Below are 17,607 nucleotides of genomic sequence, written 5' to 3' on the forward strand. Positions count from 1 at the left end.
AAGAGGATATAAAGCACAATGTAAGAGCCAAAAACAGCAGGAAGGCATACAACTACATAGCAACAAACAGTTGAAAGGTGTGGGCTACACGCTAGTACAACAAAACAAGTGCAGCATGCTGCGTGCAGAGACTTGTCGATAGCAAAAATTTCAAAACCAGATGAGACTTTATGAATTCTCACCAAATGCTTGGTTTGGTTTATGGAAGCCATTCCTGACTGAAATTTTTTAATGAAAATCTGCCACAAATGGCAATACAGTAGAAAAGATAATCAATTGGAAAAAAAAAAAAAAAAGAGTTTAAACCATCAATCCACAAAATGGATCAGCTTGTTTGATTAAGTGACAACCAAAAGCATAATCTACAAATATTGTTCACCAACGCAATTCTTTTTGTTAGGAAATTAGTAATTACATTCATAAACAATGATGTGCATTTGAAGAAAGATTACAACGTTAAAAACATAGATGGACTACTGAGATCTTCCAGTTATGCAACTGCCACCATCATTGCACCGAGCGTTCTACCTGTAGAACAGTGTCAACCTTCGCATTATCAACTGGCGACCTAGTATTTTCTTGCACCTGCAAGAATGGAATGCAGCGTGACATCCTCCAATAGAAACCCCAGTAACCACATTAAACCCTCCATTTTCTAAATCCCAAGGAAGGTGTGAAATTTCTCGTGGTCCCTACTGCCAGAGAATAGCTAGAAACTCAAAACTTCAAGTTCCAATTTCTTCAACCAACATATTCAGGTGAATTTGACAGGGGAAAAAGAAAACCTCCGTCGCCATCAAAACTTCAAGAAAAACCTATTTCCTGCCAATTATTCTTCTTAAATCAATCTCTACATCTTCATTGTACTATTCGCCAATTCATTCCCCCAAGTTAATTTTCTTGGTTGGTCAAATTTTCAACTTGTAATGCATTGCTTCTATTTTCTCATCGTCTTTCCCAGGACAACTGTTTATTTTGCTTCAGCAGAACATTAGGTGTCCTTCCAGTATTGTACAGTGACCATGTTTCACACTTTCCACTATTATATAGCTTTCCAAACTATCAGACAAATGAGATTGAATTATACCAATTTCTTTATGCACACAATTGAATATAATTGAGAAAATACAAACTACTTCCACAATTGTCAAAAGAAAATTATTTCTGTGTGAAAAAAGATATTAAGACCAATCTAAAAAAGTGAATCCCTGTACATTAAGAACATTTTGATTTTCACTAGGAAAATCATGGTCAGCAAAGACAACTACATAGTAGAGTGCAGTAATGCAAAAAGGAAAAAAAATAAAATAAAATCTGCTGCAGCATTGAGTTTTTTCATATCCAGAAGAACTCCAATCATCAGTGCTAAAAAGAACAAAGCCAATCTCTCTCTCTCTCTCTCTCTCTCTCTCTCTCTCTCTCTCTCTAATTAAATTAAGAAAAGGGAAAAGATATAGGACCGAAATGCAAGGGTTAGAGAGAGAAGCTCTCTTCCCTCTCTAGGAGGGAAGCCCGTCCATGGATTGAACCTCACATTGAATGCTTAATTTGTTCGGCCATGGGGTGTAAATCTGCCTACAAGGGCATCAACTACACCTCACCATTTCAATTAGCTAGAGAACGTGAAGAGGCCCTGGATTACATTGAAAAAGATGGAGGATTTCAAGGTCAATGGGCAAGGAAGAACAGGCAGCAAATTCGAATGGAGGTCGAGAGACTCCCCGCCGCAGCAAATTGATTCTCACCATTGCGAGAATCTGAGGATGAATGTGAAGATGGACTGGAGTTCATCGTGAATCAAGGGGGCAATCGAGGTATTTGGGTCAAGAAGAGTTTGCTACAGATTTGCGAGGAGGTGGCAAGGCTTAAAGATGTTCAACAAATACCCCAAATTGTATCAGATCTGGAATTTCTTAAAGCCACGGGGAAGGAGAAAGCTGAATGTGAGTCATCTGCTGTACATTCTACGACAACTCTGAATGTACAGGTTGTTCTGGAAAATCCCAACTTAACTGTGAACCCCAGGTTCAAATGCAGGAGGTTGGATGTGAGTCAACGGAGGAAGAATCTGATGCTGAAGAAGATGGTGAACCAGATTCGAATGATTCTGGGAAAGATGGAACTGATGGGGAGCACGAAGGAGAAGATGATTCTGATGCTTCGGAAACTCTTGGAACAAAATATACTGTTGATGCTGATTGTGAATCCGAAGGAGGTGCACCTGAAGGTGCTGCAAAGGAAGCTGGTACTGAAGGGTGCACCTCAGGTGTTCGACAAAATGCTACAAAGGGTTCTGCCTCAACCGCTGCAAAGGGCACTGAAGGGGCTCATTTGAATGTAGCAAAGGACACCAAAAATGCTAGTATACCAGGTGTTTGTCAAAATGCCACAGAAGAAGGGGAGAAAAAGTTCTTTATGAAAGGTAATAAGAAGGTTTCATGGGTGGATCTCTTTGCCAAGAATAGGCACCAACAGAGCTGTGGTGCGGTTCCTTGCTTTGTTCCTAATGGTAAGGTTGCTCAAGTTGAAGAAGAGGACATCAATGATCCAGAAGGGAATTGGAAGCACTGCTTAGTTGGCTACTTTGCGGGTAAATTCCCTGGCAAAGCATCTCTAAATGCTCTTGTTGAGGCTTGGTTTGCTAAGGTTGAGGTGCGCAACCATAAAAGTGGTTGGATTATCTTCAAGTTTAGTAAGAAGGATGACATGTTGCGGGTACTGCAAGGGGGGCTGTATTTAGCATATGGCTGGCCTTTGCTTCTTAAAAGACTACCGGACATGTTCCAGTTTAATGATGAACAACTGAGCACTTTAACAGTTTGGATTCAGCTGCCGAATCTCCCAATTGAGCTCTGGACATTGAATACTTTAGGGAAGATTTGCTCTGTTTTGGGTAGGCCTGTATTTGCAGATAAGCTCACCACCAACAGACAAATGCTTTCCTATGGTAGGGTGTTGGTAGAGATTGATGTTGCTAAGGAGTTAATGGATAATATTGAGGTAAGGCTTCCTAATAACCAAATGATCACTCAGGAAGTTGCATATGAGAATGTCCCTAAGTTTTGTACATTCTGTAAAACCCTTGGCCATATTGAGGGTAACTGCAAAACTAAAAAGGAAAAGAAGTTGGCTGTTGAGAAAAAGAAGGAAGACAATGATCTGGTTATCTCTCAGCTCTGCAAGGAAGATAATCAATCAGGGAGAGTGGTAGTGAGTGTGGACACTTCAAAGGATCCAGTTAACAAGACTGGGTACCTGGGCAATGAAGCAGATGCAACCTTGAATGGGCTTCTTGCAGTCGCGTCCAAAATCAACAGACTTCGGTTGCAGAGAAGGGCCGCCAGCCAGCTTCTACTAAGAATAAAGGTAAAGCTCCCTTGGCCACCTCTAAGTCAAGCTCTAGGACGATTACTCAGCTAGGTGCAATGGTTCCTGCAGAGGAAGTAAGCATTGCAGGTTGTGTGAATCTTGGTGTTAAGGACCATACAAATGAATCTTGTAGCCATGCTGTTACAGAGATGGGCAAGAATAAAGGAGACGTTTCCAAGCCTGGGAAGTGTAAAAAAAATCCAAAGGGCACCGGTGACATGGACAAAAACAGTGTGCTGCTTGGTTCATATTTTGCTGTGTTTTGTTGGTTTTTGTTGAATTCTGAATTCTGGGTCTTCAGTTTGCTATGGCACAGGATTCTTGCTCTTTTTGGATTTTACAAGGTTTCCTTGTATTTGCTATGGCTGATATTTCCTTGTATTGATGCTTTTTGCTTGAATTGGCCTTGGTGCCCCTGGGTATTCCCAGGTGTGTAGCTTTCGTTACTTGTTTTGTTTAAATTGGAGCTTTGGCCTCCTTGCTTGGGTATGCCCAGAGACTTTCTGTACATATCCTTTTTTTATCAATATAATTATAATTTACAGATTAAAAAAAAAAGCAAAGCCAATCTTCAAGACCTTTCCGTCTACAGTTTACCCCAGACTTATGACAAGAGGTGGCTTGAAATCTCATGAAAACAAAACTTGATTTGTCAAAACCAATCACCCTCGTACAATCATAGATTTTCATCTTACAATGAGGAAGAAATCAGGGGCAGTAGAACGGAAATTAAAATTTATCATGCTCTCTCTCCGATGTCATAAACAGTGGCAGCCAAATGATTGTTTTTAATCACAATAAAAAAGATCAGAGCCTAAGATAATGAGTAGCCGAAAAGCCTAGTGACTGCAGCCTTGAAAGATCCTACAAATGCCACACATCCTCAGAACTATCTGCTAAATTTTCTTTTTAAAATAACAATCAAAAGAAAGATGCTGAATGCTCTCATTGCTGGACTAACAACATATACAAGATCAACCAAAACATTCTTGGACAAACATATCTTGGGTTAATAGTTTTCATTTTAATACTAATCATGTCAGCTGCTCCTCCAAAAATTAAGGGGCTTTCACTTTGTTGCTTGTACTCTGGTACAAAAATTCTGATACAGTTTCTCATCTTCTTTTGCACTGTTAATTTTTTTGGAAGATATGGAATAAGCTTTTTGGTAGTTCAGGAGGGAGCTGGGTTCGCCCTTCTTCAGTGGGTGAATTTTTAGCTATATTTCTTTTGCAGGCTTTGATAGGAGGAAGGTTAAGGCGGTCCTCTAGAAGAGTGAAATACTTGTTGCAGTTTTATGGGAGTTATGGTTGGAGCATATTACAAGGAGATTCACTGGGAAGAAATTAAATTGGGCACTGGTTTGGAATAACGCTCAGTATTTGGCTTCACTGTGGTGCATTGGATTGGGATTTGTTCGAAGAATTAGTTTCAACAAGTTACAAAGAGATTGGAGGAACCTATTGGGATGCTGATTTTTCTTTTTTTGGTATTTATTAGTTGTTTTTTTCTGGATGGTTCCAGGCCTTCATCAGGAAATATTTTATTCACCCTTGTGTAAATTCTCTTCCTATTAATGAAATCTTCTTTTTCTATCAAAATATATATAGTTTTCATTTTAATGAAACCAAAGCTCAAAACTAAATCAGAAAGAGTTATTGCAAACTAAACGATGCCAGCTCACTTCAGTAAGAAAATTTCTATTGCTAGCCAGGCACTTTTGCAGGTGAAAACACCATTTTATCTGGCTTCCTATAGTCAAACGCAAAGCTCATTCACGAAGACCCATCTTTATTCCATCTATTTATACCTTTATTCTGCTCAGAGTCATTTTCTGAAATTCATGTCCCTGGTTGGCACTTGATTCCCTTTTCAACATTGATGCCAACTTCATCTTTAAAATTAAATATTTTTCTTAGCACTTAACAGAATGTTGGATGACCTTCCAGCATAGTATCGCTGACGATGTTTCCTGCTTCTGACAAAGGCACCTTATTGTGCATCTATTCAAATGCACGATGCAACAAAGCCTTTCCATCTAAGTTACCAGGTTGTGGCAGTCACTTCCCTTGCCCAAGAAGAAGCTTAATATTTATGGTTCTGCTCCTGTTAACCCGGGGTTAAATAGAGATTGGAGTAATCACTAATCACAATTCACAAGACACCGCCAAAGGAACGTTATAAATTTTTACCTAGAGTTTTATGCATGGGCAATGTAAAAATTAACATTCTTAATAGTTAATAGTGACTCTTAGAGAGGTTAGAGACCAAGGTTTTATCAACTGTAAAGGTTAATTCAAAGCTTTTACTAGTGAGATAAAGCACTGGAAGTGATCATCTGCTCTCCATCTGATTTGAGGAGCATGAGGGGAATCAAAACAGGGGATTTGTCTTCACATCAGGCAAATGGTTCAGTCAGCATCTGTGTAATGTCGAAGTCTTTAGTTATTGACTTGCAAGACTCCTCTAGAGGGATGTCTCAGTTACTTGCACATTAACACCAAAGATGCGTGGGTTGATGTGGATGTTTGCTGAAGTGAGGATGATGTGAGGGTCATTTGTTGAGTGAGCTTCTCTCAGTGAAGGACAGATGGAAATAACTGCGGGCATAGGTTTTGGGTGGGACTTTAGCCCCATAAAAGAAGAGTGGAAAGAATGAACAGTGAAGAGTTGAGATGATTTTGAAACTTTGCTCGTGTTAAACTCTTTCCTTGATTTAGCTTTGTCAGGTAGGATGTCTGATTGGTCTAATTTATGGGAGAACCCCACATTGTCAAGAATAGACAGGTTCTTGGTTTCAGCTGGATGGGAGGAACATTATCCAAATGCTGTAAAGAAACTTCTTCCTAGACTGGTGTTAGATTATCAACCATTTCCTAGGATGTGGGTGGAATGAAAGAGGCCCAATTCTGTTATGTTCAAGAACATGTGGCTTAAGGTAGAGGGGCTTAAAGAATTAGCAGAGAAGTGGTAGAAGAGGATGAATGGAGGGGCATGCAAGCTCTGTGGTGACTTAAAACTAGAGGCTTTAACACTGTAATTAAGACGTTGAATCAGGAAGTTTCAGGGAATTGAATGTCAGAAAAGAGAACTTCCTCAGGGAAATGAGCTGGACAGAACAGAGGCAGTGAAGGGGTTCTTCTACTTTGGCCTTTAGGTAAAAAGAGGAGAATTTGATCATGAGAAAGAGCTTTCCAACACAATTTGAACCAAGGAAATCTCTCAGAGGCCAAAGTCAAGACCTCTTTTGCAAACGGAGCAGAGCAAAAACACAATATCTTTCCATATAGCAGCAAACACACGCAGTAAATACAATTTTATTAGCAACATTGATGTAAAGGATAGGGTTTTCGGAGTGTTGGAGAGCTAAGAGAGGTCATATGCAATTCCCATAAGGAACCTACACATTGATATGGACATCAAACATCAGGTTAATATCAATGAGCCAACAACTCAATATATGAGCAGGATTATGTAAAAGGATCAGGAGACCACAAGAAAAAAGTATTACTTTGATTTTTCTCTTTGTACATAAAAAAACTAATCTAACTCCGCCTGTGATGCACTTAATGTCCTAATTTTTTCACACACAGCCGGTCCCAAGCCCGAGTAAAGGAGGAGGGTTGCGTTAGGTAGCTAACAGCCAACGTAAAATTTGTAAGATCACTATGATATGAATCCTTACCAAATATTTGCTAGGGCATCCCCTACGAGCGATGCTTTACACTTGAACCACCCAGGTGTAGCAAAAAGTGGGCAAGGGTGGCCTAGGTCGTCGCCCCGAAGCAACGCGCCGTGTCAGCGCTTAGGTACGGTGTCAAATATGCGAGGGTTCCTGCATCATTCTAGACGTGGATAGGTAAAGACGTTAGTTCAAGAAACTAGGATTAGATTAGCAACTTGGAATATAGGGACACTTACAGGTAAAAGCATGGAAATTGTGGATACAATGAACAGAAGAAGAATTAATATAATTTGCCTTCAAGAAACTATGTGGGTAGGGGAGAAAGCTAGAAAAATTGATAAATTAGGATTTAAACTTTGGTACACTGGAAAAGAAAAACATAAGAATGTAGCAGGCATTATTATAGATAAAAACTTAAAAGATAACGTTGTGGATATAATTAGAGTGGGAGATAGAATTATAAAAATCAAGACGGTATTAGGACAAAAGATAGTAAATATCATTAGTGCTTATGCTCCTCAAGTCGGCTTAGCAGAAAATCTAAAGAGATAATTTTGGGAAGATATGGATAGTATTGTACAAGGCATACTAGGGACTGAGAAAATATTTATAGGAGGAGATCTGAATGGACACGTTGAAAGAGATAATAAAAATTATAAGAGGATACATAGAGGACATGGATATGGAGACAAAAATGAGTCTGAGGAGATCTTAGATTTCACTATGTCATATGATTTTAGTATAATGAATACTCACTTTTAAAAGAGAGAAGAACACTTAATAACCTTTAAAAGTAGACAAAATAGAAGTCAAATAGATTTTTTTTTTTTAACTAAGAGGGTAGATCGTTTATCATGCAAGGGTTGTGAAGTTATTCCAAGTGAAAGCCTAACTACACAACATAGAGTCTTAGTTTTAGATATATGTATTAAAAAATAGAAGAAAAAGGATAAAATAAATCAGTGTAGGAGAACTAGATGGTGGAACCTAAAAGGAGAAAATATAATAAAATTTAAAGATAAAATGATCAAAGATGGGGATTGGATCATAAAGGATGGGATAGATACAAATACTCTTTGGAATAGATTAGCTAACTCTATTAAAAAGATAGCAAAAGAGATTTTAGGTGAATCAAGGGAAAGATTCTCGAATAACAAAGAGAGTTGGTGGTGGGAAAAAGATGTACAAAAAATTTTAAAGACAAAAAGAATTTGATATAAAATGTGGCAAAAATGTAGAAATAGAGATAACTTTGAAAAATATAAGGAGGCAAGAAAAGATGCAAATAAGACCGTCAGTGAAGCTAAATATAGATCATTTAATAGTATGTATGATAACTCCGCCTGTGATGCATTTAATGTCCTAATTTTTTCACACACAGCCGGTCTCAATCCTGGGTAAAGGAGGAAGATTGCATTAGGTAGCTGACAGCCAGCATAAAATTTGTCAGATCACTATGATATGAATCCTTACCGAATATTTGTTGGGGTGTCCCCTATGAGTGACGCGTTGCACTTGAACCACCCGAGTATAGTGAAAAGTGGGCGAGGGTGGGCTAGGTCGTCGCACCAAAGCGACGCGCTGTGTCGGCGCTTGAGTACGGTGTCAAATATGCGAGGGTTCCTGCATCATTCTGGACGTGGGCAGGTAAAGACGTTAGTTCAGGAAACTAGGATTAGATTAGGAACTTGGAATATGGGGGCACTTACGAGCAAAAGCATGGAAATTGTTGATACAATGATTAGAAGAAAAATTAATATAATTTGCCTTCAAGAAACTAAGTGGGTGGGGGAGAAAACTAGAGAAATTGATAAATCAGGATTTAAACCTTGGTACACTGGAAAATAAAAACATAAGAATGGAGTAGGCATTATTATAGACAAAAACTTAAAAGATAGTGTTGTGGATGTAACTAGAGTAAGGGATAGAATTATAAAAATCAAGATGGTATTAGGACAAGAGATAATAAATATCATTAGTGCTTATGCTCCTCAAGTTGACTTAGCAGAAAATCTTAAGAGACAATTTTGGGAAGATATGGATAGTATTATACAAGGCATACCAGGGACAGAAAAAATATTTATAGAAGGAAATCTGAATGGACACGTTGGAAGAGATAATAAAAAGGATACATAGAGGATATGGATATGGAGACGAAAATGAGTCTGGGGAGATGATCTTAGACTTTGCTATGTCATATGATTTTAGTATAATGAATACTTACTTTAAGAAGAGAGAAGAACACTTAATAACTTTTAAAAGTGTACAAAATAGAAGTCAAATAGATTTTTTTTTAACTACGAGGGTAGATCATTTATCATGCAAGGATTGTAAAGTTATTCCAGGTGAAAGTCTAACCACACAACATAGAGTCTTAGTATTAGATATAGGTAATAAAAAATGGTAGAAAAAAGATAAAATAAACCAGTGTAGGAAAACTAGATGGTAGAACCTAAAAGGAGAAAATATAATAAAATTTAAAGATAAAATGATCAAAGATGAGGATTGGACCATAGAAGATGGGATAGATACAAATACTCTTTGGAATAGATTAGCTAGCTCTATTAAAAAGATAGCAAAAGAGATTTTAGGTGAATCAGAGGGAAGATTCTCGAATAGCAAAGAGAGTTGGTGGTGGGATAAAAATGTACAAAAAATCTTAAAGACAAAAAGAATTTGGTATAAAACATAGGAAAAATATAGAAACAGAGATAACTTTGAAAAATATAAGGAGGCAAAAAAAGATGAAAAAAGGGCCATTAGTGAAGCTAAATATAAATCTTTTAATAGTTTGTATGATAGATTAGGTACAAAAGAAGGGAAAAGAGATATATTTAAACTTGCTAAAGCTAGAGAAAGGAAAAGCAAGGACTAGGGAAATATAAAATGTATAAAAAAGTGAGGATGATATTGTCTTGGTTAAGGACGAAAATATTAAAGAAAGATGGCAAAGTTACTTAAGTAAGTTGTTTAACGAAAACCCAATAGAAGGCCTAAACTTAGAAATGTCAAATGAGGAAAAGACTAAAAATATAAGATTTATTCGCAAAATTAGAGTTATCGAAGTTAAATTTGCACTAGAAAAGATGAAAAATGAGAAAGCTATGGGACCAGATAACATCCCAATTGAAGTTTGGAAATGCTTGGGTGATAACGGAATTATATGGTTAACTAATTTATTTAATACAATTGTAAAAATTAAGAAAATGTCAAATGAATGGAAGAAAAGCACTTTAATACCTATATAAAAAAATAAAGGAGATATTCAAAATTGCAATAACTATCGTGGAATTAAACTTATGAGTCATACGATGAAACTATGGGAAATGGTAGTTGAACAAAGATTAAGGTTAGAAACAAAAATCTCAGAAAATCAATTTGGTTTTATGCTTGAGAGATCTACCACATAAGCTATTTATCTTTTAAGAAAATTAATGGAAAAGTTTAGGGAAAAGAAGAGGGACTTGCATATGATATTTATTGACCTTGAGAAAACATATGATAGCATACCTAGAGGAATTCTATGGTGAGTTTTAGAAAAAAAGGGTGTATGTAGTAGGCATACCGATGTCATTAAGGATATGTACGATGGAGTAATGACTAATGTAAGGGCTATAGATGGAGAAAATAGAGAATTTCCAATCACCCTAGGTGTACATCAAGGATCTACTTTGAGTCCTTATCTTTTTGCTTTAGTGATGGACCAATGGACTAAGAGTATTCAAAAGAAGGTTCCATAATGTATGTTGTTTGCAGATGATATTGTATTAATTGACGAAACTAGGGACGAAGTAAAGGATGAGTTAGAATTATGGAGAGAAACTTTGAAATCTAGAGACTTTAGGATAAATAGTAATAAGACAGAATATGAAATGTAATTTTAGTAATGATATGAGGAATATTGGAGACAAAGTTAAACTTGATGATGAAGAAATAAATCTTGTAGATTTCGATACCTTGGATCTATATGCAAGCTGAAAGAGAAATTGAAGATGATGTAATGCATAAAGTTAAAATAGGTTGGGTAAAATGGAGAAATGCTTCAAGTGTGCTATGTGATCGTAGAATACCCTTAAAATTGAAAGAGAAGTTTTATAGGACAGCTATAAGACCAGCTATGCTATATAGATCAAAATGTTGGGCGACAAAGAAACATAATATCCAAAAAGTAAAAGTTACCAAGATGAGAATGCTTAGATGGATGAGTGGTATAACATTGAAAGATAAATTAAGGAATGACCATATTCATGGTAAATTAGGTGTAACTCTTATAGAAGATAAGATAAGGGAGGGATGACTCAGATGGTATGGACACTTGCAACGTAAGCCACATAGTACACCTGTGAGGAAGAGTGACTTAGTTACTGTGGGGGGCAATAAAAGGGGTAGGGATAGACCTAAAATAACTTTGAAGGAGATAATGAGTAAGGATTTAATATCCTAGAATCTATCAAAAGAAATGGTCCATGATCGCATAAATTGGCGGGAAAGGATTCATATAGTCGACCCCCCTAATGGGACTAAGGCTTGGTTTTGCTGTTGTTGTTGTACATAAAAAACTAATCCTTCAAACCAACTCCCCAACCCCACCCCTCCAACAGGAAAAAAACAAAACAAAACTCCAAAAAAATAAAATAAAAATAAAAATAAAAAAATAAAAAAGATAAAGATGAAGAGGTTGAGCACTCCCTCAATCAATAATTGTAAAAAAGTCGGTTTCTAAATAGAGAAAATAAGGTATAATACCATACGTAGCCAACAAACCATAAGCTAATAGAACTTGTCTGAATTTAGAACAAATCATGGAGGAGAAAAAATAAAATTAAAAAAATAAACAGCTAAATCAAGCCTATGGGACCATTTAGCAATTGAATTCATTTTTCTAGTGAAAATTTACTGACAGCAAAGGAATAAGAAACACTTTGTCAGTTAAATTTCCAGCTTAATGCATTACAAAGGAGGAAGACATCAGCGGCCTTAGAATGGGACTTGAAATTTCAGTATGCTCCCTCTGGGAATGTAGTAAACAGTGGCAGCCAGATGCTCATTTTTAATCACAGTCAAAAAATATTGGAGCCTTTAAAATAATGAGTAGCTGAATAACCTTGTGGCTGTCGCTCTGAAAGGTCCTGAAAATGACACATCCTCAGAGCCATCTGCTAAATTTTATTTGAAAAATGACATTCAAAAGAAAGACACTGACTGCTCTCATTGCAGGACTCACAAAATATACAAGAGAAGCCAAAATATTCTTGGACACAAACATATTTGGGTTAATAATTTTCATTTTAATCAAGCCAAAGCACAAAATGAATCAGAAAAGGTTATCCACAAACTAAACAATGCCAACTCAAACTTTAGTAATAATATCTAATTGCTAGCCAAGCACTTTTGCAGGTGAAAACACCACTTTTATCAGGCTTATTATAGTCTAGGACAAAGTTTGTTCACTAAGACCAATCTTGATTCTATCTATTTATACTTGTATTCTGCTATGAGTCATTTCCCAAATTGACATTCCTGGTTGGCACTTGATTCAGTTTTCAACAGCAATGCCCCACTTCATCTTCAGAGTCAACTTTTTTTTAGCAATTGTGCAAAATGATGCATGGCCTTCCATCATAGTAAGGCTGACAACGTTTCCTGCTTCCTACAAAGCACCTTATTCTGTACCTATTCAAATGTAAGATACAACAAAGCCATTCCATCTAAGTTAACAGGTTGTGGCAGTCACTTCCCTAGGGCAAAAAGAATATTAACTTTGATATTGTTCTCCTGTTAACCCAGGTTACAGAGATTGGAGTAATCACAATTCATAAGACACCACCAAGGGAACATTATAAAATTTTAATAGACTTTTATGTTACCAGGTCATGGTCCGCCCCTTAACTAGACCCTGGATATGTGGGAGATTCGTACACCGGACTGCCCTTTTATGTAAGGGCAATGTAAAAAATAACATTCTTAATGGTTAATAATGAGTCTTTGAAGTAGGAGACTTGGGTTTTATCAATTGTTAAAGGTTAATTCAAAACTTTTACTAGAGGGGTAAAGCACTGGAAGTGGTCATCTGCTCTCCATCTGATTTGAGGAGCATGTGGGAAGTCAGACAGGGATTTGTCTTTACATGATGGCTGATGATTTGGTTGTCATCTGTGTAAACTGGAAGTCTTCAGTTTTCGAGTTGCAAGACTCCTTTAGAGGGAATTTTGTGTTACTTGCTTATTAAGACCAAAGATGGGTGGATTGATGTGGATGTTTGCTGGAGTGAGGATGATGTGAGGGTCATTTGTTGAGTGAACTTCTCTTGATGAAGGAGAGATGGAAATACCTATGGGCATGGGCTTTTAGAGGGGACTTTAACCCATAAAAGAAGTGAGGAAGGAATGGACAGTGAGGAGTTGAGGTGCTTTTGAAACATTGCTCATGTTAACACTTTCGTCGAATCACCTTTGTCAGGAAGGATGTTCAATTGATCTAATTTAAGAGAGAAACCCACATTGTTAATAGACAAGTTCTTGGTTTCAGCTGGACAGGAAAAACATTATCCAAATGCTGCGAAGAAACTTCTTCCTCGACTAGTGTCAGATCACCAACCCATTTTCTTGGAAGTGGGTAGAATGAGAGAAGCTCAATTCTTTTATGATTCAAGAACACATGTCTTGAGGTAGAAGGGTTTAAAGAATTACCAGGTTGTGGCAATCACTTCCCTGGGGCAAGAGGAATACTAACTTTGACAGTTGTTCTCCTGTTAACTCAGGTTAGATAGAGACTGGAGTAATCACAATTCACAAGACCACCACCAATGGGAATGTCATAAATTTTTACCTAGACTTTTTTAGATATGGGCAATGTAAAAAATAACATTCTTAATAGTAAATGAGTCTTAGAGAAGTTAGAGACTTAGGTTTTATCAACTGTTAAAGTAAAGGTTAATTAAAAAATTTTACCAGTGAGGTAAAGCACTGGAATTGATCATCTGCTCTCCATCTGATTTGAGGAGCACATGGGGAGTCAGATAGGGGATTGGTCTTTACATGATGGCTAATGGTTCAATCGCCATCTGTGTAATGTGCAAGTCTTTGCTAATGGAGTTGCAAGACTCCTTTAGAGGGACCTTTCAGTTGCTTAGTACAACCAATGATGGGTGGGACTGATGTGGATGTTTTCTGAAGCGAGGATGACATGAGGGTCATTTTCTGAGTGAGCTTCTCTCAATGGAGAGGTGGAAATATATATGGGCATAGGTTTTGGGTGAGGACTTTAACCGCATAAAAGAAGTGGGGAAAGATTGGACAGTGAAGAGTTGTGGCGCTGTTGAAACTTTGCTTATGTTAACTCCTCCCTTGATTTACCTTTGTGAGGAAGATGTTCAATTGGTCTAATTTAAGAGAGATCCCAATTTTGACAAGAATAGACAGGTCCTTGGTTTCAGCTGGAAGGGAGGACCATTATCCAAATGTTGTAGAGAAACTTCTTCCTAGACTGGCGTCAGATCATCAACCAACTTTCTAGGAAGTGGGTGGAAGTAGAGAGGCACAATCCTGTTATGTTTCAAGAACACATGGCTTAAGGTAGAGGGGTTTAAAGATTTTTCAAAATTAGTGTGAAAGAGGATGAATGTAGAGGGACATGCCTGCGGTGAGCTTAAAATTAAAGGGCCTTACGCTGGAATTAAGAAGTTGAATCAGGAGGTTTCAGGGACTTGAATATCAGAAAAGAGAACTTTCTCAGGGAAATTAATGAGCTGGACAGAAAGAAGCAGTGAAGGAGTTCTACTTAAGGGAAAGAGAGGAGAGTCATCATGAAGAAAGAGCATTCCAACGTGATTTGAACAGAAATCTCCCAGAGGCCAAAGTCAAAACCTCTTTGGCTAAAAGAAGGGAGAGGTGACAGAGGTCGTATGCAATTTCAATAAGGAACTTGCACATCGATATTGAGATCAGGTTAATATCAATGAGCGAATCAACTGAATATATGAGCAGGATCATGTAAAGCTTCTCTCGGTTAGAAGGAGACCACAAGAAAATTATTGCTTTAATTTTTATGTTTGTAAATAAAAAATAATCTGTACTCATGGGAGTCAACCCCCTCCTCCCAAACCACCCCCCCCCCCCCCCAAAAAAAAAAAAGAAAAGACAAAAAACAAAAAAAAACAAACACAACCAAAAAAAATTGAAAAAATACAAAGATGAAGAGGTTGAGCACTCCCTTGATCATAATTGTAAAACAAGACAGTCACTAAATATAAAAAATAAGGCATGATACCTTAGGTAGCACATAAACCATGAGCTAATCGAGCTCGTGTGAATTTAGGACAAAGAGCATGGTGGAGAAAAAAGAAAATTAAAACAACAAAAAATAAAAAATAAAATAAAAAAACAGCTAGATCAAGCCTATGTGGCCATTTAGCAACAATCTGATTCATTTTTATAGTGAAAGTTCACTGACAGCACATAGATAAGAAGCAGTCTGTAAGTTAAAAGTATTTTGCTAAATATTTAATTGAACTAGCCTATAGAGTGAGTTTTCCACTTTCTCAGAAGTTCTTCATAAGCAAATGCCTTACCCACTCTACATAGACTTTGTTTTAACTTTGTCAGTGTGGAAGAGTTCAACTTGATCCCACGATCAATCATGTCCTCAGCATACTTCACTGCTTCCGGGACCCTGTTAGCGTCACGGAGGCCAACTACCAGAAAATTCCCAATCTCCTCCAAATCAGACTTGTAATTCTCAATCATAAATTTCCAAACCTTTATAGCCATATAAGGGTCCCCAATATCCATATATATCCTAACTGCCGCATGGCAATTTGCTTGGCTCAGAACACACTCATTTTTAATCATCTCGTTAAATATTACCCAAGCATCATGCAACTTCCTTGTCTTGATAAAGAACTGGAACACCAAATTATAAGTTTTAGAATCTGGGAATGCCCCATTATAAACCATCTCATCCAACAACTTTCTTGCCATATCCATGTCATTAATATAACAATGCATGGCAATCATGGAGTTGTACAACTGGGTATCAGGTCTACAACCATTTCTCCCCATCATTGCTTGCCAAAGAGAACCAGCCCCTCGGGCATCACCCATCTTCAAACATTCCTCAAGTGCAGCCTTTAAAAACTTCATCCCCGGAAGGCACCTCCTATCCTTCACCGTATCAAAAACTTTCAATGCCTCACGTAAACCAACATCAGGAGCCTTTAGCAAAGTATTCAAATACGAATCATAAGCAGGCACATTCCCTGGATCCCAACCAATATCAACCACCATCTCCGCAAATGTTTTCCTGGCACCATCTGCATCACCCTCATTTTCCCACCCCTCCAATAAAATTGCATATGTATCTGCATCAGGCCGAATTTTATCCTTTGCAATGTGCAAGAAGTCCACAGCCTTGGCAGTCTTTGCTTCCCTACATATAGCACTAAGTAGGGAATTCAACGCTACAATGTCTCGCGCACAACCATATTGATCCATCACTTCAAATGTCATGATAGCTTCTTGAACGCGATCCGCAACCACATAACTACTAAAAACTGATGCGAACGTCGCAAGCGAAAGCAACCCTTCTTTCCTCATGGACTTTATAGCGTCCCACATTGCGTCAAACAAGCCATTCTTTCCCAACATGTCAACAACCAAGTTCCAAGCATATGGACTGTGATGGTCTTTGAGCTGATGCCCAGCCCACCGGAAGAACTTGACAGCCGAAGCAGGGAACCCATAAGAGAGTTTCAACACTTCTTCGACATCTTCCTGTGAAACCCGAACGCCAGTATCGTCGAGAACCTTCTCCACTTGGAGAGAGTGTGTGTTGGCTACGACTTCACACAGTAATTTGATTTTGGGTGGTAAATTGGGGGTTTCCAGGTATGAAGCAAAAGTTGGGCACTTACCCGTCTTCTGCTGCGATTGATCATGGTGATTCTGCTTAGAAGCTGAGTCAATAGGAGGGTTCTGAGATGCAGAAGTGTAGTATCTTTTGTTCTGCTCATCTTTTGAATGAGGAGAGGAGCCATTACGATGTGACCTCTTCATGCTCTCGCTCTTCCTGTTCGTTTAAAGATGAACCAGAATTCACGACTAAAGAAAATTGGCGAATTTGGCAGTACAAGGCTGGATTGACGAAGCATGGGGGTGGTACAGAACCCTAGCTCCAGGTGGGAAGAAAAGAGAGTCGGGAATCTCCGGGCGGGTCTAGCATGATCGGGCAGGGTAGGCTCGAGTTTTTTTCGGAAATATTTAAATTAAAATGGAATAAACACAATTATAGGAAAGATGAGATAATAATATATATATATATATATATATATATATATAGAAATTAACCCAATCAACTGTTAAAAACCCAATTTTAAGTAAAAAAAATATATATATATATATATATATATATATATATATATATATATATAGAAATTAACCCAATCAACTGTTAAAAACCCAATTTTAAGTAAAACAAATTCCCAATTTTAAGCAAAACAAATTTTGAAAAGTAAGTATTAGTACAGCGTTTAAATAAAAAAAGAAACTAACTTTTAA

The 17,607-nt window shown here is 37.5% G+C and overlaps 1 protein-coding gene across 2 annotated transcripts; it reads right to left on the reverse strand.

Moving 5' to 3' along the window:
- Positions 1-315: 315 nt before the first annotated feature.
- LOC131159628 (pentatricopeptide repeat-containing protein At1g77360, mitochondrial-like) lies at positions 316-17,333 on the reverse strand. 2 transcript variants are annotated; one of them, XR_009137842.1, is made up of 3 exons: positions 15,624-17,325; positions 7,055-7,214; positions 316-1,059 (listed from the first exon to the last, which is right to left on the reverse strand). XR_009137842.1 is itself a non-coding variant. In XM_058114670.1 (1 exon), the coding sequence occupies exon 1, from the start codon at positions 17,104-17,106 to the stop codon at positions 15,565-15,567; it is 1,542 nt and encodes a 513-aa protein (XP_057970653.1). In that variant the 5' UTR covers positions 17,107-17,333; the 3' UTR covers positions 15,462-15,564. The 2 variants fall into 2 exon arrangements, 1 of the variants encoding a protein (XP_057970653.1); XM_058114670.1 differs by lacking the exons at positions 316-1,059; positions 7,055-7,214 and having other exon boundaries at positions 15,462-17,333.
- Positions 17,334-17,607: the final 274 nt, after the last annotated feature.

This window comes from Malania oleifera, chromosome 7 (genome assembly GCF_029873635.1).
Source record: "Malania oleifera isolate guangnan ecotype guangnan chromosome 7, ASM2987363v1, whole genome shotgun sequence".
In the NCBI taxonomy this organism is placed as follows: Eukaryota; Viridiplantae; Streptophyta; class Magnoliopsida; order Santalales; family Ximeniaceae; genus Malania; species Malania oleifera.